Source organism: Oncorhynchus tshawytscha, linkage group LG16 (assembly GCF_018296145.1).
Source record: "Oncorhynchus tshawytscha isolate Ot180627B linkage group LG16, Otsh_v2.0, whole genome shotgun sequence".
NCBI lineage: Eukaryota > Metazoa > Chordata > Actinopteri > Salmoniformes > Salmonidae > Oncorhynchus > Oncorhynchus tshawytscha.
The window spans coordinates 77,089,396-77,113,532 of record NC_056444.1 but is presented as its reverse complement, the minus strand read 5'-3'; the positions used below and the strand labels follow the sequence as shown (position 1 = coordinate 77,113,532).

General features: G+C 43.5%; 1 protein-coding gene across 1 annotated transcript; it reads left to right on the top strand.

Annotated features, from left to right (window-relative positions):
* Positions 1-1,624: 1,624 nt before the first annotated feature.
* Positions 1,625-18,069, top strand: LOC112232706 (rho-related GTP-binding protein Rho6). The gene is made up of 5 exons (XM_042299686.1): positions 1,625-1,872; positions 2,392-2,479; positions 9,997-10,106; positions 10,454-10,588; positions 14,255-18,069. Exons 1-5 carry the CDS (start codon positions 1,753-1,755, stop codon positions 14,498-14,500), a joined length of 699 nt encoding a protein of 232 aa, XP_042155620.1. The 5' UTR covers positions 1,625-1,752; the 3' UTR covers positions 14,501-18,069.
* Positions 18,070-24,137: the final 6,068 nt, after the last annotated feature.

Here is a 24,137-nt window from a genome sequence, read left to right as displayed (position 1 = left end):
CTCTCAACTACTACTATGTTCCCAGTGGGTGTGAGTTATTGAGATGAAGCCAGGAGGGTTTTAGGTGTTGAGCTCAATTAGATCCGACTTGTGAAATTCCACTTCATTTGCTGTCAGATAGGCAAACAATACTAAGATCACAACTCCATGATACACAAACCCCCTGGATCACAGGGCTTCGATGCAAATCACAAAGAGTCAATGCAAATGGAATCTATTGGGAAGAGTCAACAGAACCTCATGACTAACCTAACATTGGTTTCTCTTATGTTAGGTTAGTGAAGTTGACAATTAAAGTTAAATAGATGGATGACAAGTCAAGGATTGGAGCTCAAACTACTCGTTGAAAGAAGATCTATAAAAATATGATGATGGTTCATTAATTCCCAAACGTCTTCTCTGGGACCACCAGCCCTAAACTGGCATACCTGATTCCATTAGGCAACTATCACCAAGCCCTTGACTAATGGAATCAGTTGTGCCAGTTCCGGGCTACAACAAAATTATGTGAAATGTCTGGTGGTCCCCGAGAAGAGGGTTGGGAAGTGAGGGTTTAGATTACTTTGAAAACTTAATCACTGTCATTATTTCTGCAGACAAATTAGATTTAGTCCATCCCACAACTCTGCCCAGTGATTTGAGCCTGTGGTTCTGATGACAGCAGACTAATTAGATGTTGTCCATCCCACAACTCTGCCCAGTGATTTGAGCCTGTGCTTCTGATGAAAGCAGACTAATTAGATGTAGTCCATCCCACAACTCTGCCCAGTGATTTGAGCCTGTGGTTCTGATGAAAGCAGACTAATTATCTAACAGTGGAAATCATCTGATGGCTATCCAAATGGGTTCTTTGGCTGTCCTCATAGGAGAACCCTTTTTTGTTTCAGGTAGAACCCTTCTGGGTTCCAACTAGAACCCTCTGTGGAAAGGGTTCTTCGTGGAACCCAAAAGAGTTCGACCTGGAACCAAAAAGGGTTATTCAAAGGGTTCTCCTATTGGGACAGCCAAATAACCATTTTAAGGTTCTAGATAGCACCTTTTTTTCTAAGAGTTCTTTGATCTATGGATCTTGCAGAGTTAAGTCAATCTAATGATTTAATTGGTGACCTTAAAGCCTAGATCTAGAGCAACAGACCAGACCATACTGAATGTCCTGAGGAATAATATGCCAACTTGATTTAATGACTGACCAACATACTAATACAGTAGCCTGCATATATTATTTGAGTGTAATGTAATGCAAATGAACAGGTAGGCTAAAATAGCTGCCATTGGAAATAGTGAGGTTTAGGGTTACAAAGTTTGTGTGTTTTCTTTCAGATTTGTGTTGGACTTGGATCTCTCCAGCACGTATTGCCATCTTGACTTGAAGCCCTAGAGAAACACTGTCTCATAAACAAAGTCATAATAATTTTATGTGGATTATTTAGGTTTAAAATTGTATTTCTATAACTACCTGGCATAAGGCAATATAACCCATTTAATTTCAGCGGTCAGGGACAATAGAACTCTGCGGCGGTGAAAGAAATACAAGAGAGTCAGGAAAACCGCGCGCCCATTGGCTGTTGGAGCGCACTATAAAGAGACGCAGTATTGACTCTCATTACATCAAATGCAAGCATCCTTCTAGGACTAGACCACACTTCAGAATAGGCTACGGTACTCTACCGCTAACAAGGACGTTTTTCTTTTGGATTTCGCGTTTTTACTATTTTTCTTTAATAAAGACTTGTGTTCTTGACTGTTACAAATATGAAGGAAAGGAGAAATCCACAACCGTTGGTGGTGAGATGTAAACTGGTTCTTGTTGGGGATGTTCAATGCGGAAAAACTGCGATGTTGCAAGTCCTCGCGAAGGATTGTTATCCAGAGGTATGCGAATATTTTTTCTCCTGTTGCAATACTATCATTTTAAGATACAATGTGTATGTGTTCTGCAAAGATTCCATATTGATTGAGCACATGTTTCTGAGGATTTGATCAGCCTCATAAACGGCTCTTTTAAAAGTTGGGAATAAATTGACGATGGATTCATTCTGATAGAGCATCATCCGCTTCGGGCCAGGATGCCTGAATCTACGACATGATGCGCATGTCCAATAATTCAGTTTTCACGTCGGATTATATCACATGTTCTACTATAGGCTTCTGATCATCACCACGTTGAAATGGGTTTCATCACCACATTGAAAAAGACATATGATCATGCATCATTTTTTTCCCATTCATTTTTATTGGGCTAGCCTACTAATTCGTTTACACTCAAATGTTTACTATTGTCGTATTAGAAGACTGTATTTCACTTTAATGTAGATCTGAATTGTGAAAATAAAGTCCATCACGTGTAGCAGGGAGGATATTAACAGACTGCTATGTCATTCCTCTCCTCAGACTTATGTTCCCACAGTGTTTGAGAACTACACCGCGTGTCTGGAACTTGAGGAGCAGCGTGTGGAGCTCAGTCTGTGGGACACGTCAGGTAACTACATCCTCTCCCCCTATATCATCAACCTATATCCGCTATCACTAGTGCAGGGGTACTCCAGGCAGAGTAAAATGAACTTGGTGGTACATGACACATTTTGAGAATCACTGATCTATATGAACTGGTCACGGTGGCCTACATTTTACCAAGCTTTTTAGAGCCCTGATTAAGACCTTGTTGAGGGGCCCTCCTTTTGAGAACAGAATATACAGGTCTGGTCAAAAGTTTTAGAACACCTACTCATCCGTTTCAGGAAAGTACCTGTGTAATTGCGCCCCAAACTCACTCAGGTTCTTCTCTATATTACATTTGACATTGTCTGTAAGCTTGAGATCATTTGTACACAAAAACTCATACAATGATGGAAAGACCTGTGTGTTGTCCTTGTTATTGCAGACAGAGAAGAGCTCCAATATCTTAATCATAGCCTCAGTTTTGTCCCGCACATTGAATATAGTTGCGGAGAGTCCCTGTAATCCTAGATTCATATCATTCAGGCGAGAAAAAACATCACCCAGACAGGCCAGTCGTGTGAGAAACTCGTCATCATGCAAGCAGTCAGACAAGTGAAAATAATGGTCAGTAAAGAAAACTTTAAGCTCGTCTCTCAATAAAAAAAAAACGTGTCAATACTTTGCCCCTTTATAACCAACACACTTCTGTATGTTGTAAAAGCGTTACATGGTCACTGCCCATATCATTGCTTAGTGCAGAAAATACATGAGAGTTCAGGGGCCTTACTTTAACAAAGTTAACCATTTTCACTGTAGTGTCCAAAACGTATTTCAAGCTGTCAGGCATTCCCTTGGCAGCAAGAGCCTCTCGGTGGATGCTGCAGTGTACCCAAGTGTCGTCGGGAGCAACTGCTTGCACGCACGTTACCACTCCACTATGTCTCCCTGCCATGGCTTTTGTGCCATCAGTACAGATACCAACACATCTTGACCACCAAAGTCCCTTTGATGTCACAATGCTGTTCAGTACTTTAAAAATATTCTCTCCTGTTGTCCTGGTTTCCAGTGGTTTGCTGAAGAGGATGTCTTCCTTAATTGCCCCCCCCTCATAAACGTAATGGACATATACCAGGAGCTGTGCCAGGCCCACCACGTCTCTTGACTCATCCAGCTGTAATGCATAGAATTCACTGGCTTGTATGCGAAGCAGTAATTGTTTCAAAACATCTCCTGCCATGTCACTGATGCGTTGTGAAACAATGTTGTTTGATGAAGTCATTGTCTGTATAGTTTTTTTGGCCTTTTCCCCGAGCATTGTCCCAGCCATATCCACGGCAGCAGGAAGAATTAAGTCCTCCTCAATAGTATGAGGCTTGCCTGTCCTAGCCATTCAGTAGGTCACCATATAAGACGCTTCTAGCCCTTCTTATTAATGGTATCTGTTGCTTTTATACATGTCTTACTAGTCGAAAGTCATCTTTATTCTCACTCAAAAACTCCTATGGCATATTTTTCAAATTGTTATGTTTTGTTTCTAAATGTCTGCACCAGAGCGAAGGTTTCAATGAGTTGTGAGATAGTACTTTTGCACATTTAACACATTGTGTCTGAGGAAAGGCTCCCAAAATAATGTAATTGAACCCAAATCATTGTAGTTCTCATCATGTTTGCACCTCTTCCATGGTCTGACGTCCCTGTCTGTTGTTCGGTGCTTTCCCAGGTAAGGGGCAGTAGCTTGGTGTTTTCCCAGGTAAGGGGGCAGTAGCTTGGTGTTTTCCCAGGTAAGGGGGCAGTAGCTTGGTGCTTTCCCAGGTAAGGGTGCAGTAGCTTGGTGTTTTCCCAGGTAAGGGGGCAGTAGCTTGGTGCTTTCCCAGGTAAGGGTGCAGTAGCTTGGTGTTTTCCCAGGTAAGGGGGCAGTAGCTTGGTGCTTTCCCGGGTAAGGAGGCAGTAGCTTGGTGTTTTCCCAGGTAAGGGGCAGTAGCTTGGTGCTTTCCCAGGTAAGGGGGCAGTAGCTTGGTGCTTTCCTGGGTAAGGGGGCAGTAGCTTTCCTGGGTAAGGGGTGCTTTCCTGGGTAAGGGGCAGTAGCTTGGTGCTTTCCCGGGTAAGGGGGCAGTAGCTTGGTGCTTTCCCGGTAAGGGGCAGTAGCTTTCCCGGTAAGGGGCAGTGCTTTCCCGGGTAAGGGGGCAGTAGCTTGGTGCTTTCCGGGTAAGGGGGCAGTAGCTTGGTGCTTTCCCGGGTAAGGGGGCAGTAGCTTGGTGCTTTCACAACCGTCAGGTAAGCTGGGGCAAAGTAGAATTACGGATGTTTGCACTGGTGCTTGGAAGCAGAACCGGGTAAGGAGGCAGTAGCTTGGTGCTTTCCCGGGTAAGGAGGCAGTAGCTCTTCCGCTGCATCAGATTCACAACTGTCAGTGTCCATGCTAGCTGGGCTAACAACAAATGTAGAATTACGGATGTTTGCACTGGATGTGCTCGTGGAAGCAGAACAACTTGTGTTGTCAACAGGTGCAGGTGTAGTACCGCTGGTAGTAGCAGTATTACCAGTAGAGCAGGTATGTGTCTCTATGGAAGCAGAACAACTTGTGTCGTCGACAGGTGCAGGTGTAGTACCGCTGGTAGTAGCAGTATTACCAGTAGAGCAGGTATGTGTCTCTATGGACGCGGGCCCTACTTTTTTTTAAACCATTTATCCATCTTCGAGCAAACGGAATGAGCAGCAGCTACGTTTGGCTACATACAGACCATTAGTGGAATTCCCGCGAGAGAGTAGCGATTAATGTGATTGGATGTTAATTATTTGACTAGGCTACCTGTATTTGACATTGTGTTGTTATTTCGCTGAACACTAGATGGTTTAATTTTATTTTTGGCAGTGAAACGAGGCGGGAGAAAAAACTCACCCAAATAAACCCTTTTCAGGACCCTGTCTTTCAAAGATAATTCGTAAAAATCCAAATAACTTCACAGATCTTCATTGTAAAGGGTTTAAACACCGTTTCCCATGCTTGTTCAATAAACCACAAACAATTAATGAACATGCACCTGTGGAACGGTCGTTAAGACACTAACAGCTTACAGACGGTAGACAATTAAGGTCACAGTTATGAAAACTTAGGACACTAAAGAGGCCTTTCTACTGACTCTGAAAAACACCAAAAGAAAGATGCCCAGGGTCCCTGCTCATCTGCATAAACGTGCCTTAGGCATGCTGAAAGGAGGCATAAGGACTGCAGATGTGGCCAGGGAAATAAATGTCCGTACTGTGAGATGCCTAAGACAGCGCTACAGGGAGACAGGACAGACAGCTGATCATCCTCGCAGTGGCAGATCCCGTGTAGCAACACCTGCACAGGATCTGTACATTCGAACATCACCCCTGCTGGACAGGTACAGGATGGCAACAACAAATGCCTGAGTTACACCAGGAACGCACAATCCCTCCATCAGTGCTCAGACTGTCCGCAATAGGCTGAGAGAGACTGGACTGAGGGTTTGTAGGCCTGTTGTAAGGCAGGTCCTCACCAGACATCACCAGCAACAACGTCGCCTATGGGCACAAACCCACCGTCGCTAGACTAGACAGGACTGGCAAAAAGTGCTCTTCATTGACGAGTCGCGGTTTTGTCTCATCAGGGGTGATGGTCGATATTCTCGTTTATCGTCGTAGGAATGAGCGTTCTACCGAAGCCTGTAATCTGGAGAGGGATCGATTTGGAGGTGGAGGGTCGTCATGGTCTGGGGCGGTGTGTCACAGCATCATCGGACTGAGCTTGTTGTCATTGCAGGCAATCTCAACGCTGTGCATTACAGGGAAGGCATCCTCCTCCCTCATGTGGTACCCTTCCTGCAGGATCATCCTGACATGACCCTCCAACATGACAATGCCACCAGCCATACTGCTCGTTCTGTGCGTCATTTACAGCAAGACAGGAATGCCAGTGTTCTGCCGTGGCCAGGGAAGAGCCCGGAGCTCAATCCCATTGAGCACGTCTGGGACCTGTTGGATCAGAGGGTGAGGGCTAGGGCCATTCTCCCCAGAAATGTCCAGGAACTTGCAGGTGCCTTGGTGGAAGAGTGGGGTAACATGTCACAGCAAGAACTGGCAAATTCAGTTTTTCAGTTTTTCAGTTTTTGATTTGTTAAAAACGTTTGAAATATCCAATAAATGTCGTTCCACTTCATGATTGTGTCCCACTTGTTGTTGATTCTTCACAAAAAAATACAGTTTTATATCTTTATGTTTGAAGCCTGAAATGTGGCAAAAGGTCGCAAAGTTCAAGGGGGCCGAATACTTTCGCAAGGCACTGTATATATATTATATCCATTAGATACCAATTGGAAGTCCTTTTTAATCAGACTTAACATGATTATCCATCTAAGCCTCTCATTTCTAACCAGATGAAGAGATAAGAGTCACCTTCTGCTGATGCCAAATATAACAAATATAATTAATAAACAAGAGCGAGAGACTCAAGTAACCAAGACGTGTTTGTTTGCGTGTGTGGCTGTGTGACTGTGTGCATGCCGCTGTGTGAGTGCATGTGTGACTGTGTGTGCCTGCATACGTGATAACATGCGTTTCCATGCATGTGTGTGTGCCCCAACATTGTTTTAACAGAGAATTGTGTAGAGCGGTAGCTGGGTAGGTGGGTGGGCAGCAGGACAGCAGTGTGTAAGATGATTGGCAGTTGCGGCCAGCCTTTAAGGAGGGGTGGGAGGAACGCCTGATGCAGATGGAGGATTCCAAGGCTGTTGCTGTGGTAACGGCAGAGGGACTGGAGGTATTACGCTGCGCTGAGTGGAGGGAAGACTAGGGGGTGTGTAGAGGGGGCGAGAGGGGGGAGGCGGAGAGAGAGGGGGGTAGTTGCTTAAGGATACCGAGTACATGAGTGGGAGCGTCTGCCTGCTCTGCTGCTCCCAGCCAGCCAGCCTGCCAGCCAGCCAGCCAGCCAGCCTTGCTTTTCTGTTCCACTTGTTTAATCCAGTGATAAAAATATCAATGTGGATTTAGTGTCTTGATTGTCATCTTCTCTCACTCTGAAACACCAATAGGGGAGAGGAGAGGAGGATAAAGGAGGAGAGGAGATGGGAGGAGAGGAGGATAAACGAGGAGAGGAGAGGAGATGGGAGGAAAGGAGGATGGGGAGGAGCGGCGAGGTGGATAAGGGAAGAGAGGAGAGGAGATGGGAGGAGAGGAGGATAAACGAGGAGAGGAGATGGGAGGAGAGGAGGATAAAGGAGGAGAGGAGATGGGAGGAGAGGAGGATAAACGAGGAGAGGAGAGGAGATGGGAGGAAAGGAGGATGGGGAGGAGCGGCGAGGTGGATAAGGGAGGAGAGGAGAGGAGATGGGAGGAGAGGAGGATAAACGAGGAGAGGAGAGCAGATGTGAGGAGAGGAGGATAAACGAGGAGAGGAGCGGAGATGGGAGGAGAGGAGGATAAACGAGGAGAGGAGAGGAGATGGGAGGAGAGGAGGATAAACGAGGAGAGGAGGATAAACGAGGAGAGGAGATGGGAGGAGAGGAGGATAAACGAGGAGAGGAGAGGAGATGGGAAGAGAGGAGGATGGGGAGGAGCAGCGAGGTGGATAAGGGAGGAGAGGAGAGGAGATGGGAGGAGAGGAGGCTAAACGAGGAGAGGAGATGGGAGGAGGATGGGGAGGAGCGGCGAGGTGGATAAGGGAGGAGAGGAGAGGAGATGAGGTTAAGGGAGGAGAGGAGATGATAAGGGAGGAGAGAAGAGAAGGAGGGGAGGAGACGATAGGAGGATAGGGAGGAGAGGAGGAGGATAGGAGAGGAGAGGAGGATAGCTAGGAGATGAGGAGAGGAGGAGATGAGGAGGATAGAGGAGGATAGGGAGGAGAGGAGGAGGATAGGAGATGAGGAGGAGGATAGGAGAGGGAGGAGAGGAGGAGATGAGGAGGATAGAGGAGGAGAGGAGGAGGATAGGAGATGAGGAGGATAGGGAGGAGAGGAGGAGGATAGGAGATGAGGAGGAGAGGAGAGAAAAGAGAGAGGGGAAAGGGACAGCAAAGTACAGCTCAGTATGAGAAGTGATACCCCTCAGAGATTACCCCTGGTCTCTGTCCTCTCTTTCTGTCTCTCGCTATATGTCTAATTGTCTCTGTCTCTCTCTCTATCTCACTCAATTTAATTCAATTCATGGGACTCTATTGGCATGGGAAACATATGTTAACATTGCCAAAGCAAGTGAAGTAGATAATATATTCAAGTGAAATAAACAATACAAATGAACATTAAACATTACACTCACAGAAGTTCCAAAAGGATAAAGACATTACAAATGTCATATTATCTATATATACGCTATTGTAACGATGTACAAATGGTTACAGTACAAATGGGAAATTAAATAAACATAAAAATGGGTTGTATTTACAATGGTGCTTGTTCTTCACTGGTTGCCCTTTTCTTGTGGCAACAGGTCACGAATCTTGCTGCTGTGATGTCACACTGGTATGCCACCCAATAGATATGGGACTTTATCAAAATGTGATTTGTTTTCAAATCCTTTGTGGATCTGTGTAATCTCAGGGAAATATGTGCCTCTAATATGGTCATACATTTGGCAGGAGGTTAGGAAGAACAGCTCAGTTTCTACCTCATTTTGTGGACAGTGTGCACATAACCTGTCTTCTCTTGAGAGCCAGGTCTGCCAATGGCGGCCTTTCTCAACAGCAAAGCTATGCTCACTGAGTCTTTACATAGTCAAGGATTTCTTTAAGTTTTGGTCAGTCACACTGGTCAGGTATTCTGCTGCTGTGTACTCTCTGTTTAGGGCCAAGTAGCATTCTAGTTTGCTCTGTTTTTTTGTTAATTCTTTCAAATGTGTCAAGTAATGATCTTTTTGTTTTCTCATGATTTGGTTGGGTCTAATTGTGTTGCTGTCCTGGGGCTCTGTGGGGTGTGTTTGTATTTGTGAACAGAGCCCTAGGACCAGCTTGCTTTAGGGGACTCTTCTCCAGGTTCATCTCTGTAGGTGATGGCTTTGTTATGGAAGGTTTGGGAATCGCTTCCTTTTAGGTGGTTGTAGAATTTAATGTCTCTTTTCTGGATTTTGATCATTACTGGGTATCGGCCTAATTCTACTCTGCATTCATTATTTTGTGTTTGACGTTGTACACAGAGGATTTTTTTGCAGAATTCTGCATGTAGTCTCAATTTGGCGTTTGTCCCATTTTGTGAATTCTTGGTTGGTGAGCGGACCCCAGACCTCACAACCATAAAGGGCAATGGGTTCTATAAGTGATTCAAGTATTTTCAGCCAGATCCTAATTGGTATGTCAAATTTTTATGTTCCATTCTCTCACTCTCTCTCTGACTCTACTGCGCTCAACTACATGTTCTTTCTTCTTGGATATGATGTCTCCTTTCTGCATTATCTTGTTAAAAGAAAAGAGTCTACTATCATTTACCTTGGACAGTATTTGGTGAGGGTGTTAGACCAAACTATTTTTGGTTTTCTATATGTTCTTCCCTGTACTACATCTGAATGTTGTTCTGGGCGTCTGTAACAAGTCTCTGTCCTCTCCTCTAGGTTCTCCCTACTATGACAATGTGAGGCCTCTCTGTTACAGTGACTCTGACGCGGTGCTCCTCTGTTTTGACATCAGCCGCCCAGACACCTTCGACTGTGGGCTCAAGAAGGTAATGGCTCCCATCTCTCACTTTATCTTTCTGTCTCTCTCTTTTCTCTCTCTTTTTTCTCTCTAAACAGTATTCCTAACTGTCTGCAAGTCCCCAGAGATTTTTTCAATCCAGCTACCAGGCTCAAATCATCTGGCTTTTATTGGACTTTTCAAAACTTGCTATTCAAAACAGAGACCAGGCAACATATTTCTGCGTTTTAGTTTGTAGCTATGTGATTCACCAGGTCCGTAGACTATTTATCTTGGTAATCATGAGGGGAATTTCATTTGTAATTTGGTTAACTACCCCAAATCATGACTTGTTCATTATCATGTCGGTAAATATCTGCTCTGTTGTCTCTCCAGTGGAAGACAGAGATCTTAGATTTCTGCCCCAGCACACGCATCCTTCTCATTGGCTGTAAGACCGACCTGCGCACAGACGTCTGCACCCTGATGGAGCTGTCCAATCAGAAACAGGTCCCCATCACCCATGAGCAGGTGAGACTGAGAGGACACACATAGGCCAGGGTTTTTGTTAGCCGGTAATAGCTGGCTTTTTGTTCACTTAAAAAAAAAAGCAGATTAAAAAAATTGTCCGGGAGAAGAAGAAAAAAAACATAGCCAAATAATGCTTTTAAAGCCTGGATAAACCAGTCAATGGAAATACAGTGGGGAGAACAAGTATTTGATACACTGCCGATTTTGCAGGTTTTCCTACTTACAAAGCATGTAGAGGTCTGTCATTTTTATCATAGGTACACTTCAACTGTGAGACAGAATCTAAAACAAAAGTCCAGAAAATCACATTGTATGATTTTAAAGTAATTAATTTGCATTTTATTGCATGACATAAGTATTTGATACATCAGAAAAGCAGAACTTAATATTTGGTACAGAAACCTTTGTTTGCAATTACAGAGATCATATGTTTCCTGTAGTTCTTGACCAGGTTTGCACACACTGGAGCATGGATTTTGGCCCTCCTCCATACAGACCTTCTCCAGATCCTTCAGGTTTCGGGGCTGTCGCTGGGCAATACGGACTTTCAGCTCCCTCCAAAGATTTTCTATTGGGTTCAGGTCTGGAGACTGGCTAGGGCTCTCCAGGACCTTGAGATGCTTCTTACGGAGCCACTACTTAGTTGCCCTGTCTGTGTGTTTTGGGTCGTTGTTTTGGGCCACCTTACTGAGGGAAGGAGGTTGTTGGCCAAGATCTCGCGATACATGGCCCCATCCACCCTCCCCTCAATACGGTGCAGTCGTCCTGTCCCCTTTGCAGAAAAGCATCCCCAAAGAATGATGTTTCCACCTCCATGCTTCACGGTAGGGATGGTGTTCTTGGGGTTGTACTCATCCTTCTTCTTCCTCCAAACACGGCGAGGGGAGTTTAGACCAAAAAGCTCTACTTTTGTCTCATCAGACCACATGACCTTCTCCCATTCCTCCTCTGGATCATCCAGATGGTCATTGGCAAACTTCAGACGGGCCTGGACATGCGCTGGCTTCATCAGGGGGACCTTGCGTGCGCTGCAGGATTTTAATCCATGACGGCGTATTGTGTTACTAATGGTTTTCTTTGAGACTGTGGTCCCAGCTCTCTTCAGGTCATTGATCAGGTCCTGCCGTGTAATTCTCGGCTGATCCCTCACCTTCCTCATGATCATTGATGCCCCATGAGGTGAGATCTTGCATGGAGCCCCAGACCGAGGGTGATTGACCGTTATCTTGAACTTCTTCCATTTTCTAATAATTGCGCCAACAGTTGTTGCCTTCTTACCAAGCTGCTTGCCTATTGTCCTGTAGCCCATCCCAGCCTTGTGCAGGTCTACAATTTTATCCCTGATGTCCTTACACAGCTCTCTGGTCTTGGCCATTGTGGAGAGGTTGGAGTCTGTTTGAGTGAGTGTGTGGATAGGTGTCTTTTATACAGGTAACGAGTTCAAACAGGTGCAGTTAATACAGGTAATGAGTGGAGAACAGGAGGGATTCTTAAAGAAAAGGTCTGTGAGAGCCGGAATTCTTACTGGTTGGTAGGTGATCAAATACTTATGTCATGCAATAAAATGCCAATTAATTACTTAAAAATCATACAATGTGATTTTCTGGATTTTTGTATTGGATTTCGTCTCTCACAGTTGAAGTGTACCTATGATAAAAATAACAGACCTCTACATGCTTTGTAAGTAGGAAAACCTGCAAAATCTGCAGTGTATAAAATACTTGTTCTCCCCACTGTACATTTGACTGGTCATGCGGTCTATAGGTTCATGTGCATAGTTTTGTGGAATTAAATTGGCACACATGTACAGCATGCAGATACAGAGCCTTTGAGTGGAAAATCTGTCAGACAGCGCGAGAGCTGCTGCTGCTGCTGAATCTTGTGGTGCTTTCAAGACAACTGGGAACTCTGAAAAATACGAGGTCAAATCATGACGTCAGTGATCGTCAGGTCGGAAAGTCCCGAGTTTTAATTCTGAGTTGGATTTTTCCCAGTCAGACCTAGTTACTTTCCCAGTTGTCTTGAACGCACTGAAGACAGAAATCTTAGATTTCTAAGTTCCCATTTGTCTTGAATGCGGCATCAAACAGCAACAGAAGGCAGGCTTCATTAGCGCATCACACACCACTTTGCAGTATTGCTTGAGGAAGTATGCATTTTGAAAACATATACTGAATGTTTTAATAGATATTATGAGGCACAAAACTAAATGTGGACAGGTATTCTAACATCTTCAAAACATCAGAATTTGTAAGAATGAATTACTGTATTCTAAATGTGATTTCTGTCATGCTGAGCAGCGTGGGTGGACGCACTAATCAGGTTACACACCCAATGAGCACCGTGGGTGGACGCACTAATCAGGTTACACACCCAATGAGCACCGTGGGTGGACGCACTAATCAGGTTACACACCCAATGAGCACCAGGTTAATCAGGTTACACACCCAATGAGCACCGTGGGTCAGGTTACACACCCAATGAGCACCGTGGGTAATCAGGTTACACACCCAATGAGCACCGTGGGTGGACGCACTAATCAGGTTACACACCCAATGAGCACCGTGGGTGGGCACTAATCAGGTTACACACCCAATGAGCACCGTGGGTGGACCTAATCAGGTTACACCCAATGAGCACCGTGGGTGGACGCCCTAATCAGGTTACACACCCAATGAGCACCGTGGGTGGACGCCTAATCAGGTTACACACCCAATGAGCACCGTGGGTGGACGCCCTAATCAGGTTACACACCCAATGAGCACCGTGGGTGGACGCCTAATCAGGTTACACACCCAATGAGCACCGTGGGTGGACGCCCTAATCAGGTTACACACCCAATGAGCACCGTGGGTGGACGCCCTAATCAGGTTACACACCCAATGAGCACCGTGGGTGGACGCCCTAATCAGGTTACACACCCAATGAGCACCGTGGGTGGACGCCCTAATCAGGTTACACACCCAATGAGCACCGTGGGTGGACGCCCTAATCAGGTTACACACCCAATGAGCACCTAATCAGGTTACACACCCATGCATATGGGTCCGGTACATTTCCGATACATGTCTGGTAAATTAAAATGTTGGCGTCAAATGTCCGGTGCCACATTTTCCTGATGGAGACCGTGACACACACACACACACACACACACACACACACACACACACACACACACACACACACACACACACACACACAACACACACACACACACACACAAACACACACACACACACACAAAAACACACACACACACACAAAAACACACACACACACACAAAAACACACACACACACACAAACAAACAAAACACACTCACACACACACAAAAACACACACACACACAAAAACACACACACACACACACAAAAAAACACACACAAAAACACACACACAACACAAACACACTCACACACACTCACACACACACAAAAACACACTCACACACAAAACACACACACACACACACACAAAAACACACTCACACACAAAACACACACACACACACACACAAAAACACACACACAAAAACACACACACACACACAACAACACACACACACACACACACACACATGCCTGTTCAGATAGAGATGTATGGTGAAATCTATTGTGTGGAACAGAATAAGCTCTCAGCCGCTCTCCTCTGCCCCTTCCTCCCCAGGGTTCCTCCATGGCCAAGCAGCTTGGTACTGAGGCCTATCTGGAGTGTTCAGCGTTCACCTCAGAGAAGAGTATCCACAGTGTGTTCCGTACGGCCTCTCTGGCTTGCATCAACAAGCTCCAGCCCCTCCCCAAGATCAGCCCCACTCAACACTTATCCAAGAGGCTCCTCCATCTCCCCAACCGCTCCGAGCTGCTCTCCTCCACCTTCAAGAAGGAGAAGACCAAGAGCTGCTCCATCATGTGAGTGGAGACCCGGGGCGGGGGGGCTTTCGCTCCCTTCCAACACGCTGCTCCGATTCCCCAGAACCCCTTGACTGTTTGGTTTCGGGGAAGGTGTGGTTGGTTTCATCACGATAGCTTTAACATGAGAAGGCTCTTCCTCCATGCTGACCCCCCTCCCCCGCCCCCAGACTCAAATAAACTCAGAACAGGTGGACACCTTGTCCTGAACTACTCTTCAGTGCATATCTCATCTTTTCACTACTGTAACTTGGCTTTTTGATCATCAGCGAACCATTTTTCTCACCTGTTACAGTAACGGTATGCAACCATGATGGTGTGACATCACTACTATTTAGGAACATGTTGATTTGTCCAAATTGGAGAAATGTGCAACATGTGACAAAGCTTTAACATTGGGATGTAAAAATGCCTCTCAAGACAATTAAATACCTATTTAAAAAAACAAAATTGAGCATGATAATATCTCAGACATTACTGAAAATTGTATCCCCTCTGTATTACAGAGTGTCAACTATAAGGTGTAGCAACATAAGCAAATCAGTGGTCAAACAGTGTTTGTGCTCTTCTTGATTAAGGCCCAACGGGGGCTGACTGATTGAGAGAGATGTGGAGAGAGGAGTGTTTGATGGGATCATTGCATGAACAGAGGGCCATTACATTTCTCATTGTCTCGGCCGTGAGGAGAGGAGGTCTTGAAGGATAAGGGCTGATTGCGTGAACAGGAAGGTGTCAGGCAGACAGACAAGCAGGCAGGCGGACGAACGGACAAGCAGACAGGCAGGCAAGCAGGCAGACCAACATGCAGGCAGACAGACAGATATACACACAGACAGACAGACACCAGTGTGAGCCATCTGCTCTCAGTCAGTGGAGTACCAGGTTACAGAGGAAAAGTACAGAACAGATGGATATTGGATCTTTGGGAGAAGAAAAGAGGGAAGTTACAAAACAATGTGAATGTACTGGAGCTTCCAGAGATACAAAACAATGTGAATGTACTGGAGCTTCCAGAGATACAAAACAATGTGAATGTACTGGAGCTTCCAGAGATACAAAACATTGTGAATGTACTGGAGCTTCCAGAGATACAAAACAATGTGAATGTACTGGAGCTTCCAGAGATACAAAACAATGTGAATGTACTGGAGCTTCCAGAGATACAAAACAATGTGAATGTACTGGAGCTTCCAGAGATACAAAACAATGTGAATGTACTGGAGCTTCCAGAGATACAAAACAATGTGAATGTACTGGAGCTTCCAGAGATACAAAACAATGTGAATGTACTGGAGCTTCCAGAGATACAAAACAATGTGAATGTACTGGAGCTTCCAGAGATACAAAACAATGTGAATGTACTGGAGCTTCCAGAGATACAAAACAATGTGAATGTACTGGAGCTTCCAGAGATACAAAACAATGTGAATGTACTGGAGCTTCCAGAGATACAAAACAATGTGAATGTACTGGAGCTTCCAGAGATACAAAACAATGTGAATGTACTGGAGCTTCCAGAGATACAAAACAATGTGAATGTACTGGAGCTTCCAGAGATACAAAACAATGTGATTGTAGCTGAGAATTGTCTGATGAGGAGTGCTTTGATGAAGAAAAAAACACTTCCAGGGAGTGGGGAATTGTTTTAATCAGGGCCAAAGGCACAACACAGTTTAATGCAGCTCTGTCAAGAGATCTGTAAAGTTACATCTGGTAATGGTTGGCAGGTCGGTGTTGCAATTCCTTGAGGTGATTATTTACAGGACTGTCTGTTTGAAACTAGAAGATGCTGCTTAAAAACTTGGCTGAATCCACTGGGGAAATGTAATGTCCAGTTCACAAAATCCTACCACAGAAGAACGTGTAGCATCACAGTATTGGTATTTTGATAATCAACGATGATCAAACAGTATACAGTTTCCATTATACCATTCAAGTAATAACCCCCAAGTTTCATCCTGATTTTTGGAAATATGGCTGTTGATTTATTTAATGTTCAACAATGTAGCACTCCACTTCCTTTAGTCTCCTCTCTTCCTAAATGTTTCTACTCTTCCTTCCCTTTCTCTCGTTGTTCTGTCACACCTCAAGTCCCAGCATCATGGAGGGCAGTCCAGTCCAATGTGTCACTAAACTAGGACCCTTTTTCAGCTTTAATAGTTTGCTTCTTGGTTATAATTGTGTGTGTGCAGTACAGCATTGATCTATCTCGGCTTTAACTATCAAGCATTAATGATTTAAGTGATTGTGATGCAAAGTCAGCTGATCGAGTGGCCAATATATCCTGCTGCTACTCCATGGATATACATACAGTATGGCAAAACAAACTGAACCATCCTTTCTGCTGTAGAATCAAGATGGCGTCAGATCTGGTTCCACTTTCCCTTCTTCTGTCTCGTCAGTATCCACTGGTATGTAAAGGTAACCAATGACATCTCTCGCTGTGCCACTAAAGAGTTTGGAATTTGAGTATGAAGAGGAATAATGCTATTTGAAGATGTCAGTGAGTCTATGCTATCAGTTGTCAAGTATCGTTGGGAGACGAGTGAGTTAAAGAAATGAGACTGAGAGAATCTGGTTTTAAACATTCGGCTCTAGTCACTGTTGGCACTATTGAAGCTTTTTCCATTGGGGTACATTATGTGGAAGCCTCCTAACTTTTAACACTTTTAAGAATCAATGTGTGAAAAGGGGCTAGGGTATATGGAAATATATTATCTGGAAGTATTTAGGGATGTAGAGGAACTAGTAATAAAATAAAAACATGCAGGCTGGCCAAAGAAAGAAGGTGTTTTTTCCATGATTCATTTTGGGGTTTGTGTGTTTTTATTTTGGTATTAAAGCTTGAATTGAATCCTTTTGTGTATGTGTGTGTGACTGAGACAGTGTTTGTTAACCTATGTGGTGAGCTGTGGACGACCCCCATGGTGGTCAGTCAGTCTGTGATTTGATTTTCACAAAGGCTCTAGTTCCTTGGTCACACACTGGAAATCCTCAGCATTGCCTAGCAACAGTTCAACACAGGAAACCAATCCAGACTCAGAATGGCTCATCGGTTGGTTCGTTGCACAGATAGGGAGTAAAGGAGGACGTAACGTACAAGGAGACATTTCCACAGTCAATGGAAGTGCAGATTCTGCTTCTACCTCAAGGGTTAATCGGAATTTGTTTCCTTATAATTGCAAGTTCCAAACTCATACAGGGGCTCAGGTCTTGGATATAGAAACAATTCATGGATCATATCAGTTAACATGCAGGCAGTCATTGTGTAGTGCAGCGAGTGTGTGGTACATTGGTGCAGTCCTACTCCTAGCATGTGCTGTTATAGTTTGATTGTACAAATCTTATTTTAGAATATGTTTAAAGACATTAAAGAATGTCGCAGGGAAATGTTTGATTCAAACGATGAAAGACAAATATGTTGTTGTTGATGTGAATATTTATTTGATAGTTATTATAGCTATTATTATTTTTGTAGCTTTTTTGGTTGAGATGTATATTTGTTTGAATTCTGTTTTGGACATTGGACTTTCTGCCTTTATTTTGCTCTGTTAATAAAGCTTGTGACTGGTACCAGGCGTTGCTGCAGTACTTATTTCCTAACTACAAAGTTATACATTTTAGTTGCTTTTATGATTGAACTGAGAACACATATCTTCAAGCTGTTTATTTATTTTTATTTCACCTTTATTTAACGCCTCCTTTATGGGACTCCCAATCACGGCCGGTTGTGATACAGCCTGGATTCAAACCAGGGACTGTAGTGATGTCTCTTGCACTGAGATGCAGTGCCTTAGACCGCTGCGCCACTCGGGAGCCTGAACTGTAATGCCACATTGTATACAGGTATTTCATGGAGAATTACAGTATTTATAGAGTTTGGAGTTATTTATAGAGACAGTTAGGATATAATTACTGTAATTGCTAAGTTAAAATTAGGATTTATCTACAGTATTTATAGAGTTTGGAGTTATTTATAGAGACAGTTAGGATATAATTACTGTAATTGCTAAGTTAAAATTAGGATTTATTGACATTGTTTCAGTTATTTATAGAGACAGTTCATGTTTACTATAGATCTCAGGCTCTTATCTTAACCTGTGTGAACTACTGTGACATTGTGTTGTGTGTCATGTTTGTGTAGATCTGTGTCTTATGTGTGTGTGTCTGTGTGTGTGTGTGTGTGTGTGTGTGTGTGTGTGTGTCTGTGTGGTGTATGTGTGTCTGTCTGTGTGTCTGTCTGTGTGTCTGTCTGTCTGTCTGTCTGTCTGTCTGTCTGTCTGTCTGTCTGTCTGTCTGTCTGTCTGTCTGTCTGTCTGTCTGTCTGTCTGTCTGTCTGTCTGTCTGTCTGTCTGTCTGTCTGTCTGTCTGTCTGTCTGTCTGTCTGTCTGTCTGTCTGTCTGTCTGTCTGTGTGTGCGTCTGTGTGGTGTATGTGTGTCTGTCTGTGTGTCTGTCTGTGTGTCTGTCTGTGTGTCTGTCTGTCTGTCTGTCTGTCTGTCTGTCTGTCTGTCTGTCTGTCTGTCTGTCTGTCTGTCTGTCTGTCTGTCTGTCTGTCTGTCTGTGTGCGTCTGTGTGTGCGTCTGTGTGTCTGTGTGCTGCCTGATGGAAGCCACAGGGTGATTGTATCTGTCTGAGAGGCTATTGACACCATCACAAAGGACAATGATTGCACCCAATGCTCAATCACACATCATTGACCGTGACAATGTCAGCCACTTGACAGCTAGACCCTATCAGTCCTCTTAGTCCTTGTGTGTTTTTGATGTCTGTGTGTGTGTGTGTGTCTGATGTCTGTGTGTGCGTCTCATTGACTTCCTTAACGCTTCTTCAGGTTTGGTGGGTCCCCTGCGGGACGGTTGAGCTAACGTAGGCTAATGCGATTAGCATGAGGTTGTAAGTAACAAGAACATTTCTCAGGACTTAGACATATCTGATATTGGCAGAAAGCTAACATTCTTGTTAATCTAACTGCACTGTCCAATTTACAGTAGCTATTACAGTGAAAGAATACAATGCTATTGTTTGAGGAGAGTGCACAGTTTTGAACATGAACAGTTATTAATAAACAAGAGGTTAAAGAAGGCCACACCATATAAAGTAGTTCATTGATGATATCTGGCACATTAACTCCGGTAGACTGGCCAATCAGCGCCTTACCTCATCAGTTTAAATGTGCAGTGAGGTCATCATTGTCAGACAGACAACTCAATGAGAGTCAGTGCTGAACATTTCCTTCTCCATTTAGATTGGCGAGGGAATAGAGAGTGGATCCGAATAGATTAAATACAAATATTAGGATGAGCAATGTCGGAGTGGCATTGACTAAATACAGTAGAATAGATTACAGTATATACCGTTGAAGTTGGAAGTTTACATACACCTTAGCCAAATACATTTAACTCAGTTTTTCACAATTCCTGACATTTAATCCTAGTTAAAATTCCCTGTCTTAGATCAGTTAAGATCACCACTTTATTTTAAGACTGTGCAATGTCAGAATAATAGTAGAAAGAATTATTTATTTCAGCTTTCATTTCTTTCATCACATTCCCAGTGGGTCAGAAGTTTACATACACTCAATTAGTATTTGGTAGCATTGCCTTTAAATTGTTTAACTTGGGTCAAACATTTTGGGTAACCTTCCACAAGTTTCCCACAATAAATTGGGTGAATTTTGGCCCATTCCTCCTGACAGAGCTGGTGTAACTGAGTCAGGTTTGTAGGCCTCCTTGCTCGCACACTCTTTTTAAGTTCTGCCCACAAATTTTCTAAGGATTTAGGTCAGGGCTTTGTGATGGCCACTCCAATACCTTGACTTTGTTGTCCTTAAGCCATTTTTCCACAACTTGGAAGTATGCTTGGGGTCATTGTCCATTTGAAAGACCCATTTGCGACCAAGCTTTAACTTCCTGACTGATGTCTGGAGATGTTGCTTCAATATATCCACATAATTGTCCTCCTCATTATGCCATCTATTTTGTGAAGTGCACCAGTCCCTCTCGCAGAAAGCACCCCCACAACATGATGCTGCTTCACGGTTGGGATGGTGTTCTTCGGCTTGCAAGCTTCCCCTTTTTTCCTCCAAACATAACAATGGTCATTATGGCCAAACAGTTCTGTGTTTGCTTCATCAGACCGGAGGACATTTCTCCAAAAAGTTTGATCTTTGTCCCCATGTGCAGTTACAAACAGTGTCTGGCTTTTTAATGGTGGTTTAATGGTTTTAGAGCAGTGTCGTCTTCCTTGCTGAGCGGCCTTTCAGGTTATGTCGATATAGGACTCGTTTTACTGTAGATATAAATACCTTTGTACCTGTTTCCTCCAGCATCTTCACAAGGTCTTTTGCTGTTATTCTGAGATTGATTTGGACTTTTCGTATCAAAGTACGTTCATCTCTAGGAGACAGAATGCGTCTCCTTCCTGAGAGGTATGATGGCTGCGTGGTCCCATGGTGTTTATACTTGCATACTATTGTTTGTTCATATGAACGTGGTACCTTCAAGTGTTTGTAAATTGCTCCCAAGGATGGACCAGACTTGTGGTGTTCTACATTTTTTTCTGAGATATTGGCTGATTTCTTTTGATTTTCCCATGATGCCAAGCAAAGAGGCAATGAGTTTGAACGTAGGCCTTGAAATACATGCACAGGTACACCTCAAATTGACTCAAATGATGTCAATTGGCTTATCAGAAGCTTCTAAATAATTTTCTGGAATTTTCCAAGCTGTTTAAAGGCACAGTCAACTTAGTGTATGTAAACTTCTGACCCACTGGAATTGTGATACAATGAATTATAAGTGAAACAATCTGTCTGTTAATAATTGTTGGAAAAATGACTTGTGTCATGCACAAAGTAGATGTCCTATTCGACCAAAACTATAGTCGGTTAACAAGAAATTTGGGGAGTGGTTCAAAAATTAGTTTTAATTACTCCAACCTAAGTGTATGTAAACTTCTGACTTCAACTGTACATATGAGATGAGTAAAGCAGTATGTAAAGATTATTAAAGTGACTAGTGTTCCACTGTTAACTTAGTGATTCCTTCCCGCTCGAATCCCGGTAACGGGATTGATTTGACAACATCCAGTGAAATTGCAGCGCCAAATTCAAAAACAGAAATACTCAAAATAAAAATGAATTCACAAAACATACATGTGTAATACATCAATTTTGAAAAAGGCTTTATGGCAAAAGCAGACTATGTGATTATCTGAGGACAGCACCCCGCATACAAACACATGAACATCATATTTCAACCAGCCAGGCGCGACACAAAAGTCAGAAATAACGATATAATTCATGCCTTACTTTTGAAGATCTTCTTCTGTTGGCACTCCAAAATGTCCCAGAAACATCACAAATGGTACTTTTGTTCGATAAATTCCTCCTTTATATCCCCAAAATGTCCATTTATTTGGCACGTTTGATTCAGAAAATACACCGGTTCCAACTCGCCCAACATGACGACAAAGTATCTAATCAGTTACCTAATCAGTTATCAGTTACCTTGGTCCAAACATTTCAAACAACGTTCCTAATCCAAACTTAGGTATCCTAAAACGTAAATAATCGATCAAATTATTAGGTATCCTAAAACGTAAATAATCGATCAAATTTAAGACGGGATAAACAGTGTTCAATACAAGACGAAAACAAAGTGAAGCGAGTTCCAGGTCGCGCGCACCAAAAGACTTGAGTCCACCTGGAGTGACACATGGAAAGAACAGGGCTACTTCTTCATTTCTCAAAATAATAACATCAGCCAATTTCTAAAGACTGTTGACATCTAGTGGAAGCCATAGGAACTGCAAGCATATTCCTATTAGAAAGGGCTTACCATAGAAACCTAATGGAAAACAGATTGACCTATAAAAAAAAATCCTAGGATGGAATGTGCTCGGGGTTTCGCCTGCCAAATCAGTAATGTTATACTCACAGATATTATTCAAACAGTTTTAGAAACTTCAGAGTGTTTTCTATCCAAATGTACTAATAATATGCATATCCTAGCTTCTGGGACTGAGTGGCAGGTAGTTTACTTTGGGCATGCTTTTCATCCGGATGTGAAAATACTGCCCCCTGTCCCTAAGAAAAAAAGGCCAGTGATTCCACGTGTATGTCTATTGGGCAGCAGCCTCTGAGGTGCAGGGTTGAGTAATCGGGTGGTAGCCGGCTAGTGATGGCTATTTAACAGTCTGATGGCCTTAAAAGAAGCTGTTGTTCAGTCCCTCCTTCCCAGCTTTGATGCACCTGTAAAATCAAATTTGATTTGTCACATACACATGGTTAGCAGATGTTAATGCGAGTGTAGCGAAATGCTTGTAGCGAAATGCTCCCTTCTTGATGATAGCAGGGTGAACAGTGGTGAACTGGCCAATGTGACCTAACAGTCTGTCTCACCATCTTATCTTGGTCCCCAGATACCTAGCTCTAATTACTCTGAGGAATCTGTGCCATCAGGTCACATCTGCAAGTCTAATCCATCTCCATGACGTTAAAGCAAAGGTGTGTCCTAGTTTGAGTCGTTTCATCTGTTCTTACTTGTGTATTGGCTGAATCAGAGAATATTTGTTTTTTTCTTGTTTACCAAAGAGTTTCTCTCTCTCTCTCTCTCTCTCACTCACTCACTCACTCACTCACTCACTCACTCACTCACTCACTCACTCACTCACTCACTCACTCACTCACTCACTCACTCACTCACTCACTCCCTCACTCACTCACTCACTCACTCACTCACCCTCTCTCACTCACTCACTCACTCACTCACTCACTCACTCACTCACTCACTCACTCACTCACTCACTCACTCACTCACTCACCACTCACTCTCTCCCTCTCTCTCTCGCTCTCTCTCTCTCTCTCTCTTGCTCACGCTCTCTCTCTCTCTTGCTCACGCTCTCTCTCGCTCTCTCTCTCTCTCTCTTGCTCACGCTCTCTCTCTCTCTTGCGCACGCTCTCTCTCTCTCTCTTTCTCTCTCTCTCTCTCTCTCTCTCTCTTCTCTCGCTCATGCGCTCTCTCTCTTTCTCTCTCTCTCAATTCAATTCAATTCAATTCAAGGGCTTTATTGGCATGGGAAACATGTGTTAACATTGCCAAAGCAAGTGAGGTAGACAACATACAAAGTGAATATATAAAGTGAAAAACAACAAAAATTAACAGTAAACATTACACATACAGAAGTTTCAAAACAGTAAAGACATTACAAATGTCATATTATATATATATACAGTGTTTTAACAATGTACAAATGGTTAAAGGACACAAGATAAAATAAATAAGCATAAATATGGGTGTATTTACAATGGTGTTTGTTCTTCACTGGTTGCCCTTTTCTCGTGGCAACAGGTCACAAATCTTGCTGCTGTGATGGCACACTGTGGAATTTCACCCAGTAGATATGGGAGTTTTTCAAAATTGGATTTGTTTTCGAATTCTTTGTGGATCTGTGTAATCTGAGGGAAATATGTCTCTCTAATATGGTCATACATTGGGCAGGAGGTTAGGAAGTGCAGCTCAGTTTCCACCTCATTTTGTGGGCAGTGAGCACATAGCCTGTCTTCTCTTGAGAGCCATGTCTGCCTACGGCGGCCTTTCTCAATAGCAAGGCTATGCTCACTGAGTCTGTACATAGTCAA

Bases quoted from the DNA above. Each gene is read 5' to 3' on its own strand.
- LOC112232706 (XM_042299686.1), top strand. From the start codon at position 1,753: ATGAAGGAAAGGAGAAATCCACAACCGTTGGTGGTGAGATGTAAACTG. The intron at 10,107-10,453 runs GTAATGGCTCCC...TTGTCTCTCCAG, and splicing joins TCGACTGTGGGCTCAAGAAG to TGGAAGACAGAGATCTTAGA. The intron at 10,589-14,254 runs GTGAGACTGAGA...CTTCCTCCCCAG, and splicing joins TCCCCATCACCCATGAGCAG to GGTTCCTCCATGGCCAAGCA.